The sequence below is a fragment of the Pyxicephalus adspersus genome, chromosome Z, assembly GCF_032062135.1.
Source record: "Pyxicephalus adspersus chromosome Z, UCB_Pads_2.0, whole genome shotgun sequence".
NCBI lineage: Eukaryota > Metazoa > Chordata > Amphibia > Anura > Pyxicephalidae > Pyxicephalus > Pyxicephalus adspersus.
Window position 1 is genome coordinate 52,118,732 of NC_092871.1, and position 16,637 is coordinate 52,135,368.

At 37.8% G+C, this 16,637-nt stretch overlaps 1 protein-coding gene across 6 annotated transcripts in view; it reads left to right on the forward strand.

Annotated features, from left to right (window-relative positions):
- The window catches only part of GRIPAP1 (GRIP1 associated protein 1), a 100,431-nt gene that overhangs the window by 50,913 nt on the left and 32,881 nt on the right, over positions 1-16,637 (forward strand). For all 6 annotated transcript variants that reach the window (XM_072431755.1, XM_072431757.1, XM_072431756.1 and 3 more), the window contains 7 exons: positions 1,067-1,162; positions 1,701-1,913; positions 4,291-4,404; positions 4,514-4,591; positions 5,628-5,723; positions 6,370-6,426; positions 6,865-6,964. In XM_072431755.1, the coding sequence (XP_072287856.1) occupies positions 1,067-1,162; positions 1,701-1,913; positions 4,291-4,404; positions 4,514-4,591; positions 5,628-5,723; positions 6,370-6,426; positions 6,865-6,964 (754 nt within the window). The remainder of the gene's footprint in view (positions 1-1,066; positions 1,163-1,700; positions 1,914-4,290; positions 4,405-4,513; positions 4,592-5,627; positions 5,724-6,369; positions 6,427-6,864; positions 6,965-16,637) is intronic.

A 16,637-nucleotide genomic window follows, 5' to 3' on the forward strand; every position in this document is an offset into this window, starting at 1 on the left:
TGCAAGTGTGCTGTGTTGTATGCAGCACTTTGCTATACACTGCGTCTGTGTGTCTGTCTCTCAGTACAAGTGTGATACTGTGCACGCAGTCAGCGAGGGGACCCTGCCTCTGGCTGCATGTATGTAACATACTGACTGACTATCTATCTAGCTTTCTAGCCTTTTAGCTTTCTAGCCTTCTAGCTTTCTAGACTTCTAGCTTTCTAGCCTTCTAGCTTTCTATCTTTCTGTCTATCAATGTATCTATCTATCAAGCTATCTATCTAGCAAACAGTGAAACACTTTACCTATCTGAGTACAGTAGATTTCAGGACTGCATAAATACAGTACAATCCGACAATCTACTGACTAATAGTGTGAGTGTGACACAGTCTACCAAAGTAAAGCACTTTTTTTCACTTGACAAAGAAAGCAAGCCAAGCAGCACAGAAGGGTTGTGTTGCTATCAGCAAATCTCTGTCAGGAGTGGTAAATGTAGGCACGCCTTGGCCTTATATAGGCCAATGGCTGCCTGTGTGGCATGCAGTGACAGACGACCAATCGGCTGTCTGCCAAAACAAAGATGGAGGGACATCCCTGCTCTAATTGTAGGACATTGTGCATCATGGGGGAGGTCCCCAGTTGTTTGAGTGCATTGTGGGAGGGCTGAATTCGGGTAATCGAATGCAGCAAAATTTGGGTTCGGGTCCACCCGAATTCGATTGGTCATATTCGGGTCGAACATTAGGACGACCCGAATTCGAACAACAACACTAGTGCAGACGACTAACTAACTATTGTTTCTCCAAATTGCAAGCTTAACCTGCATATTGAATTCTAAATTTATTAGAACTATCTTACACATGAGAATTTTGATTGTTGTTATTTTATCATTGTCTAATCAGAAGTCTTGTGGAGTTTTCTTGTCCAGGGTATGCTGTCTGCCAGGGGTATTTAGGAATCAAATAATTCACAGATGTTTTGACAGGGAGAACTACTCTCTTGGGTGTATTTCAGATGTGCTTAAACCCTTTGACTGGAAATCAATTGGTAAAAATGTTATTCTAACTATGTTCTCTCTCAATAGGAGGCTAACCGTGCCCATGGCCGTCTCCTGGAACAGCTGCAAGAGCAAAAGCGGGAAATTCAGCAGCTACAGCAAGATCTGGATGAGGCTAGAAAGGTAGGAAGTGCCTAAAAGGGCCAATTTTACATGGAAATCTGCTTCATTATAAGTTACCTGGACATTAAATTGTTTCCAAGCTGTCTGATCAGACTTTTAATTGCACACTGAGATCAAGTAACAGTAAGCACAATTGGTGAGGGCATCTGTAACAAATTTTATGACAATAATATGACAGCCTTATCATTTTCAAACATGCCATTATTCTCCCTATCCTGAAGAAAAGAGCACCCAAAACCACTCTTTTTAAACTTGCCTAACCCTTATGTCTCCTAAACCCTCACTACCTAATTACCATTCCAAATCTGCCTTCTATTGTTTGCCACATCACCCACCACTTAGATTGTAAGCTCTTCTGGAAAAGGTCCTCTCCCGTTTTTGTGTCATTGTTTGTATCTGTCTGTCAGCCTGCAACCCCAATTTAATTTACAGCTTTGTGTAATATGTTGGCACTACAAAAATACCGTTTATTGTTATGATTAATAATATTAAATAGACTTTTTTGCCCTGTTCTATATCTTGGCTCATTTTTCTGCAGAGTGCTGACAAGCGAAAAGCCATGCTGGATGAAATGGCTATAGAGATGCAGCAAGAGAAGGCTCAGCACAAGGAAGAAGTGGGGAATATTAGGCTCCAGCATGAAAAGGAGGTGTTGAGTATTCGAGCCAAGTATGAAAAGGAGCTGAGGGAGCTGCATGAAGAAAAGAATCGCGGAGAGGAGGACCTTAGGGGACAGCTAAGAGATGAGAAGGTAAGGCTATGAAAAAGACTTTGACCACAAAAAGGTCAACCTCATTCAATCAAACTATAAGGGATGGAAGAAAAGTGGCAAAGTATTCAACATTTTACAGGTTACTGGTTTTGTAGTGGTTGATAGCAGCAGGATCTTTTTTACGGCAAACTTGCAAGGCAAAGAAACAACTCTTCGATTTTTCACTTCACAGCAGTGTTTTCTTCATTAACTGCTCGCTGTTGCTAATCTTATGTTGGCTAGAGAGGACAAAACAAAGAACAAACAAAAGAGTAGCAGAAAGGAAAATAGGTGAAAGAGGAACAACTAGAGGGGATCGAGGAAGGACATAACAGGGAATGAGAGGGGTGGGGAGAGCCAGAGGAAAAAGGTAGAGGGGGCGATCTCACAGACAATGAACTGAAATGTCCCAGGGCACCAAGGGTATTTTTGTTTACAATAAGTTAAATGAGTGTTCTAGGCTCAGTGGCATGTGATTATATACCCAAACTAGAAACACTAGAATTTACCTAGGTAGTCTGGGTTAGAAGACCACCAGGCTCTATAGAGCCCAAACCATTTTGGCTGATGTAAATAAAAATGTGCAAAATAGGCAAAACTGAGTATTGGTACACTGAGTGGGTTTTAAGTTGACCAGGACTTTGGGGGCCTTTTATCTTGCTAATGGCAGATGAATGAAGCAGTGGGGAACCAAAGGTTAAAGCGGGAAGAGAGAAAATTAAACAGAACTTGTTGCCCTACATGGACAAAGCACAGTATGCCTTCAAAAATGAACAGACAATTGATAACTTTTTTATTGGTGAAGAAATATGGTACTTCTAAAGAGGACAACAAAAAATTTTTTTTTTTAAATGTCTGGAATCAAGTACATTGATTGGCCACAGTCTGTTTCCTATTATGTAAGTTTGTGGTAGATGAAAGGGCTATTGCCAGTGTATGCATTTAAGATTTTTAGCAAAATCTCCTTTGAAGTGCTTTGAATATTCAGTAACACGCACGTGAGATAGAGATGGGTCCATGTATGAATTTGCAAAAAAATATTAATATTATGTAAGGTTTACCCATTAAACACTAAAAATCTCTGAGCATTTGCTACTTCCTCATTTACTATTAGAGTGGAACTAAATCCACTTATACTTGCATGTCATCGCTCAGTTTCGGGCTTCTTCTCTTCTGCATTCTGAACTTTACCCATCGTGATTGCCGGGATAGCCGGTATTTCAGGATATCTCTGGCAACAAATGCTGAAGTTTGACAGCTGTGTGGTGATCAGATAGGTAAGAACAGTTATTGCAGAAGGGACATTGCCTGTCCCTTTCTACAAAAATCACCTGCTAGAAAGCTAATTTTCAAAGTGGGACTTTAGTTCCAAATAAAAGAAAATGGGGTAATTGACATCACATGCTGCAAGGTGGTAGAGGGGTCAATTCTATTCAAACTTTTATATTGCATCTGTCTATACATTTTACCCAAAATGCTTCATTACTTGTATCGCACCCAGAGACTAATGGATGTAAAATAGATGAATGATATATATATATATATATATATATATATATATATATATATATATATACGCACATCTTCATATACATATATAGATACATATATATGTATATGAAGATGTGCTGCAGTGGAACCTAACTATAAAAACAATTTCAAATGTTGATCTAAAAAAAAGTTTCCCCAAATATGCTGTAGAATTGGACCTAATGGTCTATTCTACATAACTTAATCCTATAGATTACTTTTAAAATGCTTGTGCTTGCTATCTATATATGCTACCCCACTTATTGCAATGCAACATAGTTATTGTGCTTCAATATTACTCACTGAACAAAAAATCAGTATGTGATGTAAAACCAAGAGATTGAGGTGGCTTGTAATATTCTTAGCAGTTATTGATCGTGGTGTCTATATTAAAGATCAACAATTCTGTCATGAAATTATGGAACATCAAAGCCAAAATTTGAACTTGACATTAAATAAATAATGAATAATTTCCTGAAAATGTCACAGTAATAGCTCACCTGTGTTGTGATTGAAAATATAATATGATATTACATTTGCTTAATGTTCTGTTAAGCAGTACAGGTTAATTCACTATTTTAGAATGTTTTGAGTATCACATCATCTTTACACAACTCTGATAAAATTAAAATGAAAGTTCTAAACACTGATTATGTGTACAGAGTGTTGAGTTTTTTTGGCAGCTCCAGTTGTGAAGGTAACAAATAGGCTAGTAAATAACACCAGACAGTGTCTATATGATGTTGTTTATCTGCCATCCATGAGGTATGTTGCAATGCTTTTAACAACAGCTGAAAGGCTCCAATTTGTTTTTTGCATGTAGCTAAAATCTATTCTGTATCCTCAGGCACGCTGCAGGGAGTTGGAAGGTTTACAGCAGACTACAGAGGAGCTGCGCTTACAGATTATTTCACTAGAGGGAACCAAAGGATGGTTTGAACGTCGACTAAAGGAGGCAGAAGTGAGTGTGGGGTCATCCATGTGGTACTGTTGTCACTAGTCCTGTCTGCTTAGTCACTTTGCATGTGGGTCAGTCCATCTTCATTTTCCAGTCTTGAAATCTATTGCAGGAAACTGTTGAAAGAAACCAGCTACAACACAAGGAAGATTTGCAAAAACTACGAGAGGAGCATTCTGCTGATTTAGGTGTAAGTTTATGTCTGAAACTTATGCTGTGCAGTGGGTTGAGTAGTTTCTCTATGTGCTGGGATACTTGTTTGATGTATTTGCAGTGAATCTTCAATCTGGATTAGTTATGGTTAGTCTCTTTTGGTTATGTATTTACACAAATGTTATTCCAAAACCATACACATGATATATACAACAAAGAAAGTAGGCACGAAAGAGTTTTTTTGTTTGTTTTTTTTTTAGGCAAACATATATTCAAAAGATATATATTCAATAAAAATTACAATCCAATATATAAACATTGTCAGCAATTTTATATTGTAGTATTCCCTACCCCATTCATTGTTGGGACTTTTAAGTAAACATTAGACTCCTGATCCTTTAATTAGAGTCCAATACTTTCCAAGGAAAGTAAGTTATTGTGAATCGTTCTAAGTGGGGCTGTTTTTGGTCTTGAATCCAGATGCATTTCACCTTTTTAGGTTTCTTCAGGGGAGCATGAGACATTATTAGTATTTTGTTGTGTCACAAAGAATAAAGATAAAGAATGGCAAAGGGTAACTCTATGCATGTGTTGGTTCTTAAATAAAAGTCCTCTTTATTTAGATTGAAAACAAGGTAAAGTATATGAAAATGTATAAGTAAATGTATTATAAAAGTATAAGTAAATGATATCAAGGTCAAGGTAATTTAATGAAAGATCCTTAGGTTTTTGTGGTATAGGTGTTCAATAATTACCATTGTGGCCTTTTACCTGGACACAGTTGTTCAAAGGATGGCCGCTATAGCTTAGACATACAAAACTAGATGGGCATTCGTTAATGGTATAGTTAGATTTAGATGAGATTTATTTGATGTGTGTTTTATGTATCAACTTTAGTAATAATATAGGGGAAAATGAAGGACCTCTGGGCTGGATCTAACCACACTATAAAATTAACAAAACAGAAGGGGAGTATAGGCAGCAGGGTAGGACAAAGTATTACAATATACTTCAAAATATATGTTTACAGCAAATGTCATTTTTAATAAATGATTCTGTTTTAATTACCTCAGGTGAAGCAGAAGGAGCTGGACTCACTGATAGAGGCAATCAAGGCATTTGAAAAGGAGAAAGAAAGCCTTATGGGAACAATAGATCAGCTGAAACAGGTGAGATAGTCTCACATCCTTGTACCATATGAGTGCAAGCTCAGTGTGCTCAATTTTGCAACACTCTTTCCTGCTATCCTTACTTTTCTATATTTTAATATCCTCATTTCTCTATATTTTACTATTCTTTGTATTATGCTATTATTTCTTCTCTGCATTTTGCTATCCTCTCTCCTCTTTATTATTCTGTCTTCTCTACCCTGTATTCTTATCCTCTCTAATCTGCATTCTGCTTTCATCTTTTCTCTGCTATTTTTACTATTCTCTGTTTTGTTGTCCTCTCTTCTCTGTATTTTGCTACCCTTTTTTCTCTGTATTCTGCTGTCCTTTGTATTATTCTTTTATGTATTGCTCTGTGTTTTGCTATCCTCTCTTCTTTGTAGTCTGCTATCATCTATTCTCTGTATTTTGCTATGCTATCTCCTCTTTATTCGTCTGTCCTCTCTCCTTTGGATTCTATTATCGGCTCTCAACTTTTCACTATTCTGCATTCTGCTATCCTCACATCTCTCAATTCTGGTTTCTTTAGTGTTTTGCTATTCTCTTGACTGCTTTTTTTATCCTGTCTGTTTAAAGTGTTTGTACTCAGAGTGACTTACTATATCCTCAGTCCTATTGTTAAGTAAATTGTAATTTTTTTTATTAGGAGGTAAAAGATATAGCAGATGGGCAGAGAATAGTGGAGAAGAGAGGTAGTGCTGCTGTAAGTAATGTGCTTTTATTTCACCATGGATGCATTTAGAATGTAGTTTAATTTATACACACATATATGAAAATTACGCTTTGCTTTTATATAGACTTCAGGGTACATTTATTTTACTATTACACAGACATCAGGATACACTGACTAATCCCTCTTCAGACATGATTTCAGACTGACCTCATCCTCTCTCTTCTACACAGACAGAATACACGTACCTCTTCTCTACTACTAATACACAGTGCATCACAATACATTGACCTTACCTCAGAATAAACTAACCTCTCCCCCCACCTTGACCTTGATACAGACCTCAGGGTACACAGACTTCTTCCATACATAGACATCACACTATATTGTTCTCTTTTTACATAGACATCACAACATATGAACCCATTCACTCCTCCTAATACACAGATTCTTTTCTACTGTCTCTTCCAGCTTAAGGACTTAAAGCGACAGCTTCACCTGGAGAGGAAGCGAGCAGATAAGCTTCAGGAGCGACTACAGGAGATTCTCACCAACAGTAAAACCCGAACTGGTGGGTTCTTTTAGGACCTAAGCATTTTGGTCCTTCTATTTCCAGAATAGTTTTGTGGGACATGGCAGTCATTAGTATACTAAGCAGTTTTTGTTAAAGTCTCGCAGCTATACCCAACTAGGGTGTTTGGGGAGTTTCTTGCCCTCAGGGCACAGCACTGCTGTAAACACCACTGCACTCAAACAGTGTTGATCTGACTAATTCAGTTTGCTACAATATGTATTCAAAATTGAAAGACATTTGCAAGAATGGTCAAGTCTCTAATTGGCCTCAGAATGAACAGACCAAAATGACCAAAATGTCCAAAAGAAAATCTTTTCTTTATCACAAGATTTTTTTCCCTACCATTTAAAGACTATGTTATTGGTGTGTATTTTAGTGGAAAGATCTAAATGAAAAAGATAAATCATCATGGTTTGGGAATGTATTTGTTTTTTTTTTTGTTATTTAACAACTGATAGTAGTGAGCATGTGGCATACATATTCTGAAGCTAAAAAGATTTATGCTGACTATTATCAGCATCCCCTGCAGAGGGCAGCATTGGGCTGCTTCAAGGCCACACTGAACAATTGAGAATTAAAGCATACCTAAACTCAGAAATTTCACTTTACATAAAAGGGTAGACAACCCTTTTATGTAAGGTAACAAGTCCGTTGTTTTTTTTTTAGGTGTAACACCCTTTTTTTTTTTTTAAAAGCACTGCCCCCTTATTTACGACCTCCTAGGCAATCAAGAATTGAATGGGAGCGATACCTCCTGGGAGGCTCTTGGGTGCTCCTTCTGTGCATGCGGGCATCTTGGGCATGTGCAGAAGGAGCCTTTTCACACAAATAAAAAAAAATTGCCAATCTCACGCATGCGCAGTGAGATCGTCAATTTTTTTTTTTACTTCCTACGTCACCCGATCTGGGGCCTGGGTCTGGTGACGTACGTTGAGGAACCAGGAAGAAAAGGAGAAGATGGTGGCCAGGACGATGCGGGACCAGATGCAAGACACCTCTGGATGGACCGGACTGCCTGCGGGATTGAAGGTAAATGGATTTTTTGTTTTTTGCAGTTTTGAGTTGAGTTCCTCTTTAAGCTTGTTCAGTTTAGGTATGCTTCCTTTTCATGTTGCTTGAGTAGCTACATACTGGAAAACATTTTGGCTGTAAATCTCAGTGCAGGGATCTTCCACTATATGGCCTTTAGGAGTAGCATGAGACAAGATTATTGTTTGTGCCTCTGAAAGTGAAAATGTCAAGCAGCTCAATTAATTTATGATTAGCAAAGGATTTGTTTGCAGGAGGGGCAATTCATTACAAGTGCACAAAGAATTCCTCAGGACCTCATTAAAACCTATTTTTTACATTCTAATAGAGGTCTCTGTTGCATAGATTTGCAAATAGGGGGAGTTCCCAGGCGATGTCACAATGTCTCTGAAAATAGCAGCGAGTGTTACGTTATTCCACAATATTAACATTCAGATCTACTTTTTAAATCAGTGAATACATCAGAACAATTAAACTGGGCTGGAACCCTTATCTCTGTAAAGTAAGGAAAAAAATCACATCCAATCGACTCCTGCACATTAAACAGATTCTTGCAAAGCGTGTTTTAGAACCTTACCTGCTTTTTGTTTTTATAGATACTGAGCCATGTCAGTGTCCAAAATCTAGCTGGCCTGCCCAATACAATCATATAATCAGTCCTGGTGAACTTTAATGTACAATTTTTTTTTGGGTGTTTTTTTTTTTTTCTTTTTGACTGTGGCCATGCATTAAACAACCATTGCTTCCCTCTAAAGCTACTTACTACATTCCTTAAAATGCTTGCAGTTACCTTCATAATCTGGGAAACCCACAACTGCACACTTCAAATTTAATTTTCCTTTGTTACTGGGCACAAGTTCCATGATTTCAAGGCTGACCACCTCTTCCCTTTCCATATAATCTATAGGAAAGTAGGACCAGAAACCACAGAAGTCAAATTCTTTTTTTATAGATACTTAGAGGACTTACTTTTTAAAAATGTCATCACTTTTTTCATCTTCTTAATTTGATCTCATGTCCACTGTTAACTACATGTTCTGTTATGTCTGTACATTCTTCATTGTACTCCCACTTTTGATAACAATAGCTGTAGCAGCCCATGGTGAGAAGTTTAAAGTGGATTTTTAGATAGGGTTTGTGGTTTACAAACCTACTTCATTATCCTCTTCCATGGTCATGAACTATAGAGTATGACCAAATGAATGAGGCTGTGGCTGTCAGCAGTGAAATGTATGTCTCTTCTGAATAAGAAGCATAGCTGTCAAAAAACATCTTGCTCCCTGAACTTACCTCCGCTCTAACCATAGAAATTCCACTACACAAATAAAGAGACCCCACACTTAACACCCAATTTGCTGTTTTTACAGTAGTGCTTAACTGATCTACAGCTACCACTGCTCAGACTCTTTAGCAAAACATGCATGACCCACCTTCAGAAAGCCAGTGTGGGCTGAAGCATGCACACATGTAACCAAGTTTCTGAACTTCTATTGAAAAGTAATTGGCTTCTCGGGTAGTGCTAAAGAAATTTGAGCTGCTCTGAAAAGCTGAAGTGCCATTTTTTATGCTGATCATCAGCTGACCTGTGTGGGCTGTTTTTTTAATCTTTATTCTGGAAAACCTCCTTAAAGTGAACCTGTGCCTCTCTAAAGCAGGGCAGTTAAATAGGTTCAACAGTTACCTTCCATTTGCTTCCATGCTGCTGTACCTAATTTTTAGCATTTAAGGGAGGAAGCCTTGTGAAGGACTTGGCTGTTACACAGAGCTAATTCTTCAAACTCTCTACCTAGAGGCAATGCAAGGTGAATGAGCATCTAAGCACTAGTGCTGTCAAGTGAAAAGCAGAGGGAGTGACATGGTTCTCCAGCTGCCAAGGGTGACATGGATTAGAAGGGCAGTGTAGGGAATGTGAGTATGTGCAACTGGAAACTACAGAAGAATATAGTGTGTGTAATTGGGACAGTTTTGGCTGACTTGCTCAACAGTTTTTTCTTCCCATTGGTCCCCCTAGAATAAAGTACTCCAAAATAAGCATCAATATGGGTATTGTACTTGCATTATTTTATTGGTATGTTTAGTTTTACAGTATTAAGTTAATCTGAAAGGCAGATGTAAATCCTATGCAGTGCAAAGTTTATTCCTAAAAGCTGACAAAAAAATAATTCACTTACTGTTCGTCCCAGGACCAACCAGAAGTGTCCTCCTGTGCTCGTGTAGCTTGGTAAGTCAATGGGTAAGCACCACACCCAGCCATAAGAAATAATTGGTTTAATGTTTTTATTCCCCAATTCATATAGTGGCTGGGCAAGGGGTATGCAAAAGGACAAGGAAGATGGGGCCTAACCCTCAGAAAGGCACAAAAGAATTAAGTGTTTTTTTTCCTTACTTGTATAACTAGTTTCACTTTGAAGTAGATATGCTAATACAGTGATTCTAATTTATAACATATTTGTTCTTGGTTAGGGTAATCATTATAGAATTTTTTATTAGCCCTGTATAAATGGCAAATCACTTCTCTGGGAATATTTAAAGTGTCAGATAACACAGGGGAAGGACATGGCAGATGAATTGCCAAACTGACAGAATATAGCACTGCCATCCATGTAAACAGCATCAACAATCAAGTGCCTGTCTGATAAACTTGCATAAAAATCCAATTACCTTAATGGCCACATCTACATAATTCCCATTCGTTTACCAATGGACAAAATGAAGGATTAATACAGCTGGAGGAACACAAAGGACATTTTAATTCTTTTTCAATTCGAAATTAAACCAGTCCATTCAACTGACTCAAGTATTACTCATTAATGCTAAATATATAATTTTAACACATTTGTAGTTAAAGGCTGAAATGATATATTAATATATGTCCAGGGAATGAACCTTCTAAGGTTAATATTGTAAAGTTTACCCAAAAAGCTGTTTTAATTGGCATGTTTTTATGTATGTCAAATACATGTTTGTAGCTACTCCCTCTAGTGGCTGGATGTAATAAAGATCACAGAAAGGGTAGAAGGTAATCACATTCAAGTTGAGAATTGAAACAACTGTTTGGACAGAATGTAGTTAACATTGCAGAACAACTCCAGTTAAATGTGACTAATTTTGTCATCACTGAAAGAGAAATAGTAAGGGAACAGAATGTCCTAATCTTTATTCCTGTATTGATGGGTTGGAGAGTTCTGTTCACAGTTGGGCTGTCTTTCTGCATGGAATTGGTATATTCTGCCTGTTTTCAAAATGCAGTTGCTAAAAGCCTAACAGCTTGCTGCCAGACTTGGCACATATTTGTATGTGTGTCTGTATGCATTTGGTAGGAACATTAAATTGTAAGCACCTATATGGGACAAGGACTCTGTAAGTTAGATATTTTTGGATAACTACATATATAATTGCTGTTTATTAGCCTTTGGTCTTGGCAGTCTACTCTGGTATTTTTGCAAACCTTGTGTGCCTGCTGCATTACCCCTTCATCACCCTCTCCTACCTGAACATGTGACATCTAACCTCACCCTTACATAACATCACACACACACAATTACCCATTACCTGTTTTAACATTTCTGACAGATAACTAAACATGTGCCCCCCCATTCACCATTCTATTTAGCCAATAAGAGTGAAGAAAAAAACAGTGACTTCATTACCTTTTTTCACTCCTGGCAGCTCAATAGAATAGTGCAGGAGTGAAGAAAAAGTGAGAAATACAAATACAATGCAAGTCTGTACACTAACCTACTGGTAATCCCTAAAATAAACTCCAAAAGTAATTAGCACCCAATTAATCAAATACCTAAACATGAAGAAGTTGCACCAAGCATACAACACCAAAATCCTATCTCTATGATAGGCTGCGTTGCTGTTATTCCCTCACAGAGCCCCATTAGTTGCAGAAATCGTTTAATTTTCCTTTAATCCATAAACTGTAAACTCTTTTAGGATTAATTTGCTGCATTTCTGGCAAATTACACTCTAAATACTGAGAATAATTAACTCTGGACATCTCATTAGACGATTGAAGATACATTATCACCAACACAGGTGGAAATGAGAAGAGAAGTGATGGGAGGGTTCGGGGGAGCAAAATAGATGCTGGGACAGCAGAGAGAATGCAAATGTGAGCAACTAATGTAATACAGCGCTGAAGACTGCAAAGAGCTATATATGAAGAAGTTCTAAATCAAGTATTGGGCTGCTAGCGAAGTGAGGGGGCAGCAGTGAGTGAGAGAATTTTCTTTAATAAGGTAAAGCAACCAATCAAAATCTTTTTCTTTTTTTTTTTGTTTGGAGTTCGGTTGCTTTGGGTGACTGCACATTGAACGTGATCATTGCTTTATTGAATGAGCCTGATGAATAACATTCCATCTGAACTTCATGTTTTCAAATAAATCTTTTTGCATAGTGCTAGAATCCTTAATTACTTACTTCTGGGATTGCTGCAGACTGCAGAAATTAAGTATAGTGAGCATTTTAATGAGCTAGAACAGAAGCATATCTAATAATGCCTCTGTTTGAATTGTTTACCTGGACCACAGAATTTATTACTCTGATTGCAGAAGAGATTTTTTACAGAACCCAGGACACATTTCATTTATATTATAACACTTGGTGTTTTCCTTCAGAAATGGAGCATCAAACCTTAATATCTCTCAGATATCACATAGTAACCCTCCCCAATTACAAAGATTTTTTTGTAATATTTTAAAGAGTTGTTCTCCTCTGCTCACACATTCCTTAGTAAATGTCTTATAATAGTATATTATATTAGTGTTCATTTAAAAAAATACATTGGTTAAGACCCCCTATTGTATATCATTGGCCAGTTTAACTCTTTTAGAATCTTTCGAGTACCCTTTATGACCAACTGTCTCTTGTTTAAAGTGACAGGTCTGCTAAAGTCTAGTAAAGTAATCAGTGCAAACTTAATTTTATTTGCCCACGAAATATACGTCAAAAAGCTGTATAATGGAACACTATAAGTTAAAGATTCTATTTCTAAAGGGGATTATCTCACCTTTGTTCTAGTTTATGTTCACTCATTTACCTGAACTAATTAGAAGATAAGCTGGAAGGTACCCTCAGTGAATAGAAGCCTATCATGGGCAATATAAGTTACAAGACAGTTCCTTTTTGCTATTTGTGTTCCATTGGAGGGGTTTCCCTTCACTTTTCCCAGCAGGAAATGAGAGGAAATGTGTCCATAGTGACAGACCAGACCAGCCTATTTATTATAATTCTAATATAGGGGAACTACTGAAAAAACTTTAAAGTCTCAAGGAACCCCTCATAATAATAACCATACCTGCAGGTAATGGCACCCTATGCTGAACCGTAAATTGATATATAAGAAAGCATAAAATATTAGCAAATGTGGCATACCCTTGTCACCCAATGTTGCTTTATTCTAAAGATTTTTTGCAGTTTAAATAATAAAATGTAACTAATAGGATTCATGGCCAGAAAATACAGACAGTATGATTTATTGTTTTTTCTCACATGGATGGTCAGATAAGATGTGTCCCTGTACATTGGTGGTCAGTGAAATGCTTCCTTACATAACATGTGTTGTCAAGAAAAATGCCCCTTTAATTGATAGTCAGTGGAAAGAAGCCCCTTACATTGATGATCTATGGGCAGAATGTGGTCAGTGGGAAGAATGCTCTTTACATTCATGGCCACTAGGACGAATGGCCCGAGGTGATGGTCAGTGGGAAGATTGGCCTTTACTTTTGTGGTCAGTAAAGGATGCCTAACTTACGTGTTTGAGAGTCAGAATTTGCTTAAGGAACCCTTATCATATTATTAATAAACAGTATTTATATAGCACCAAGAATTTATGCAGCGCTGTACAATAAATAGGGGTTGCAAATGACAGACAGATACAGACTGTGACACAGGAGGAGAGGACCCTGTACAGAAGGAGAGAGTTGGGTTTGTGGAATACAAAGAGAGGAGGATGTTACAGTAGTCTAAACGAGAAATGATAAGAGCGTGTACAAGGAGTTTGGTGGTCTCTGGGGACAGGTAGGGTGAATTTTGGAGATGTTGTGCAGGTGAAAGTGACGGGACCTGGAAATGTTCTGAATATGAGGGGTAAAAGAAGGGGAAGAGTCAAAGGTGAAGCCAAGACAACGTGCCTGAGGGGAGGAATGGATAGCAGTGTTATTAACAGTTATAAATATGTCAGGGGAAGATATGGAATGTGAGACATGGGAGATGATGAGTTCGTTTTATCCAGGTTGAGTTTCAGCAATCTGTCTGCTATCCATGATGACAGGCCGATTGGTCTTATGGTGACAACACTGCTTCTCCATAGATAGCGTACAGTGAGTAAGTGTTGTCACCCTAGAACAAGATTGTCTGGTACAGATAAAAATAAATTCTGAAAAAAAACTACTGCAGTCACCACTTCTAGGGACAGGTGAGCTGCAATATAACACAATTTTGTTCCTAGGTTTAAAAAAACACAAGCTAATTTGTAGAAAAAAGTATGAGTGATGGATTTAGGCTTCAGATGTCCATCCTTCCTTCATATGTGTAGTGCAATAAACATACATGATACAGTTTAAACAAGAGGCTTTACATGGAGCTGTGTTGCAGAATTTTATAAAGTCCTGGGTGACAAGACAGCAATTAAGCAGTCCTGACCCTAGACGCTATAATTGACTCAGAGGCTGAGGCATGCTGCTCTTAAATACTGCAGCAAGATCACTTTACAGCTTGTGGCTCCACTGCAGAACGTCCGAGTATTGGAGATTCTGTGTCAGGATTAGAAAAGAAAAACAAACCCCTGACAGCTCCATTTATAACAGGGCAGCCAAGAATTGGCAATGATGTGGAGATAAGGAGTAGCCTCTGGGGGCTCAGCCGTGCTCTGCAAAGCCTGGAGAAGAGCACAGCTATAGACGCATACACAATGGCCTGTTGTCTGTAGACCCCAAGAAGGATTTGTTTTTTTCATATTGCAAATGCCCTGCCAAATAAGAATTAAAATAGGATTTGGAGTTTGTATTTTTTCAGTGTTAACTATTATGTAAAGGTAATACTTGCTTATTTCTTCAAAAGAATGGAGAAGTCTATTCAGGCATCATTCAGGGGCCAGCATCTTATCTGTAAACTGAGATCAGGTTCCAGAGTTGCCACAATAATATATATCATGTACCGGTAAGTGTTAGTTTGTGGTTCCGATGTCTTGCACAGATAGCCCCCTCTTCCCACAGATAGCCCCCTCTTCCGCTTCTTATTTTATGACTTGTTAAAGTTGACTTGATGGTAAAAAAAATGGAGCTGGGGAGAAAAAAAGAATGGCAACATTGTCAGTGAGAATAATGTTATCTGTTTGAGGGATATTATATACAGTACCCTTTAAATAATATTTAAAAAATTGTTCAGAGTTTGAGAAACCTCATCCTACTAGTATGCTCTGGGTCTGCCCAGGGACTTGTCCCATCTGTATGCACCTGGGATGCAGTGGTTTTGACAATTTGATAAGCTACGTTTACACCAGATAAATTCTTTTTTTGTGTTCAACAATGCATGTGTGTTATAGTCACATTTTTGCATGTATTATTCCCTGTTTCCCTGAAAATAAGACAGGGTCTTATATTAATTTTACCTCTGAAAATTGCATTAGGGCTTATTTTCAGGGGATGTCTTATTTTTCACATGTACAAAAAATCTATAGAAAGATACCTCTGTGTTACCTGTGACCTGTCAAAATCACTTATTTTTTCTGTTAATATACAAGAAGTCATGAATAAGAATGGACAAAAATGATTAATGAAAAAAACACAGCTTCATAAGCAAACAAGTGCAACATAACAGGACAATTGGCTGACAATAAACATATAACTATATATTTGTATAAATATAAATCTGAGTAAAAGCAAAAAAAAAAAATGAATGCTAATGAATGAAATACTAGCAACGACCCTTTGAAAAGAGAGTCCACCAACCTCTAGTGTCACACCAGAGTGGGTTGATAACCACCCTGTGATTTCTTGACCCCTCGCTCCAGTGCTTTGAAAATCTCCTGCTCTCTCGTCCTCTTGGTATCCCTCCGCGTACCATGTGACTGCACTCTCCGAAGGAGCCAATAGGGTTTACTTTCAGGTAGGGCTTAAATTTCCCCCCTGCATGATTAGCATGCTAGAGTTTATTTTCGAGGTAGGTCCCATTTTCGGGGAAACATGGTATGTGCCGTACACCTAAATGAGAACATACAGGTCACCCCATGAAAACTCACTAAGTTTTAGTACTGCCTATTAGTGTGAATTTGACCAGTTTAACACAGCTTATTGGTAATGTTTATTTGCCTTAACCAAAATGATGAGTTTTGCTTGCTAAAATGTGATAAGTGGCCTCACTTCCCATTCTAAAGGACAGGCTAAACTAAAACATGTATCACTAGATGACGACTGTCAGGTGCCAGACTCTTCAGGTGCAAGTTCATTTTGCTCTGTTTCAGTACAGATTCACCTAACTCTTAAGCATAAATCTTAGCCTTATACTACCTTTAAAATCTTTTTGAGGCAGCAGGGTTGCTCCACCTTAATTCCCGAACGCAGTACACATAGTTGTATTCATCAAAATTTCTTTACAGTTTTGGTTCAGGTTGGGAGAAGTGATAGCACTTCTT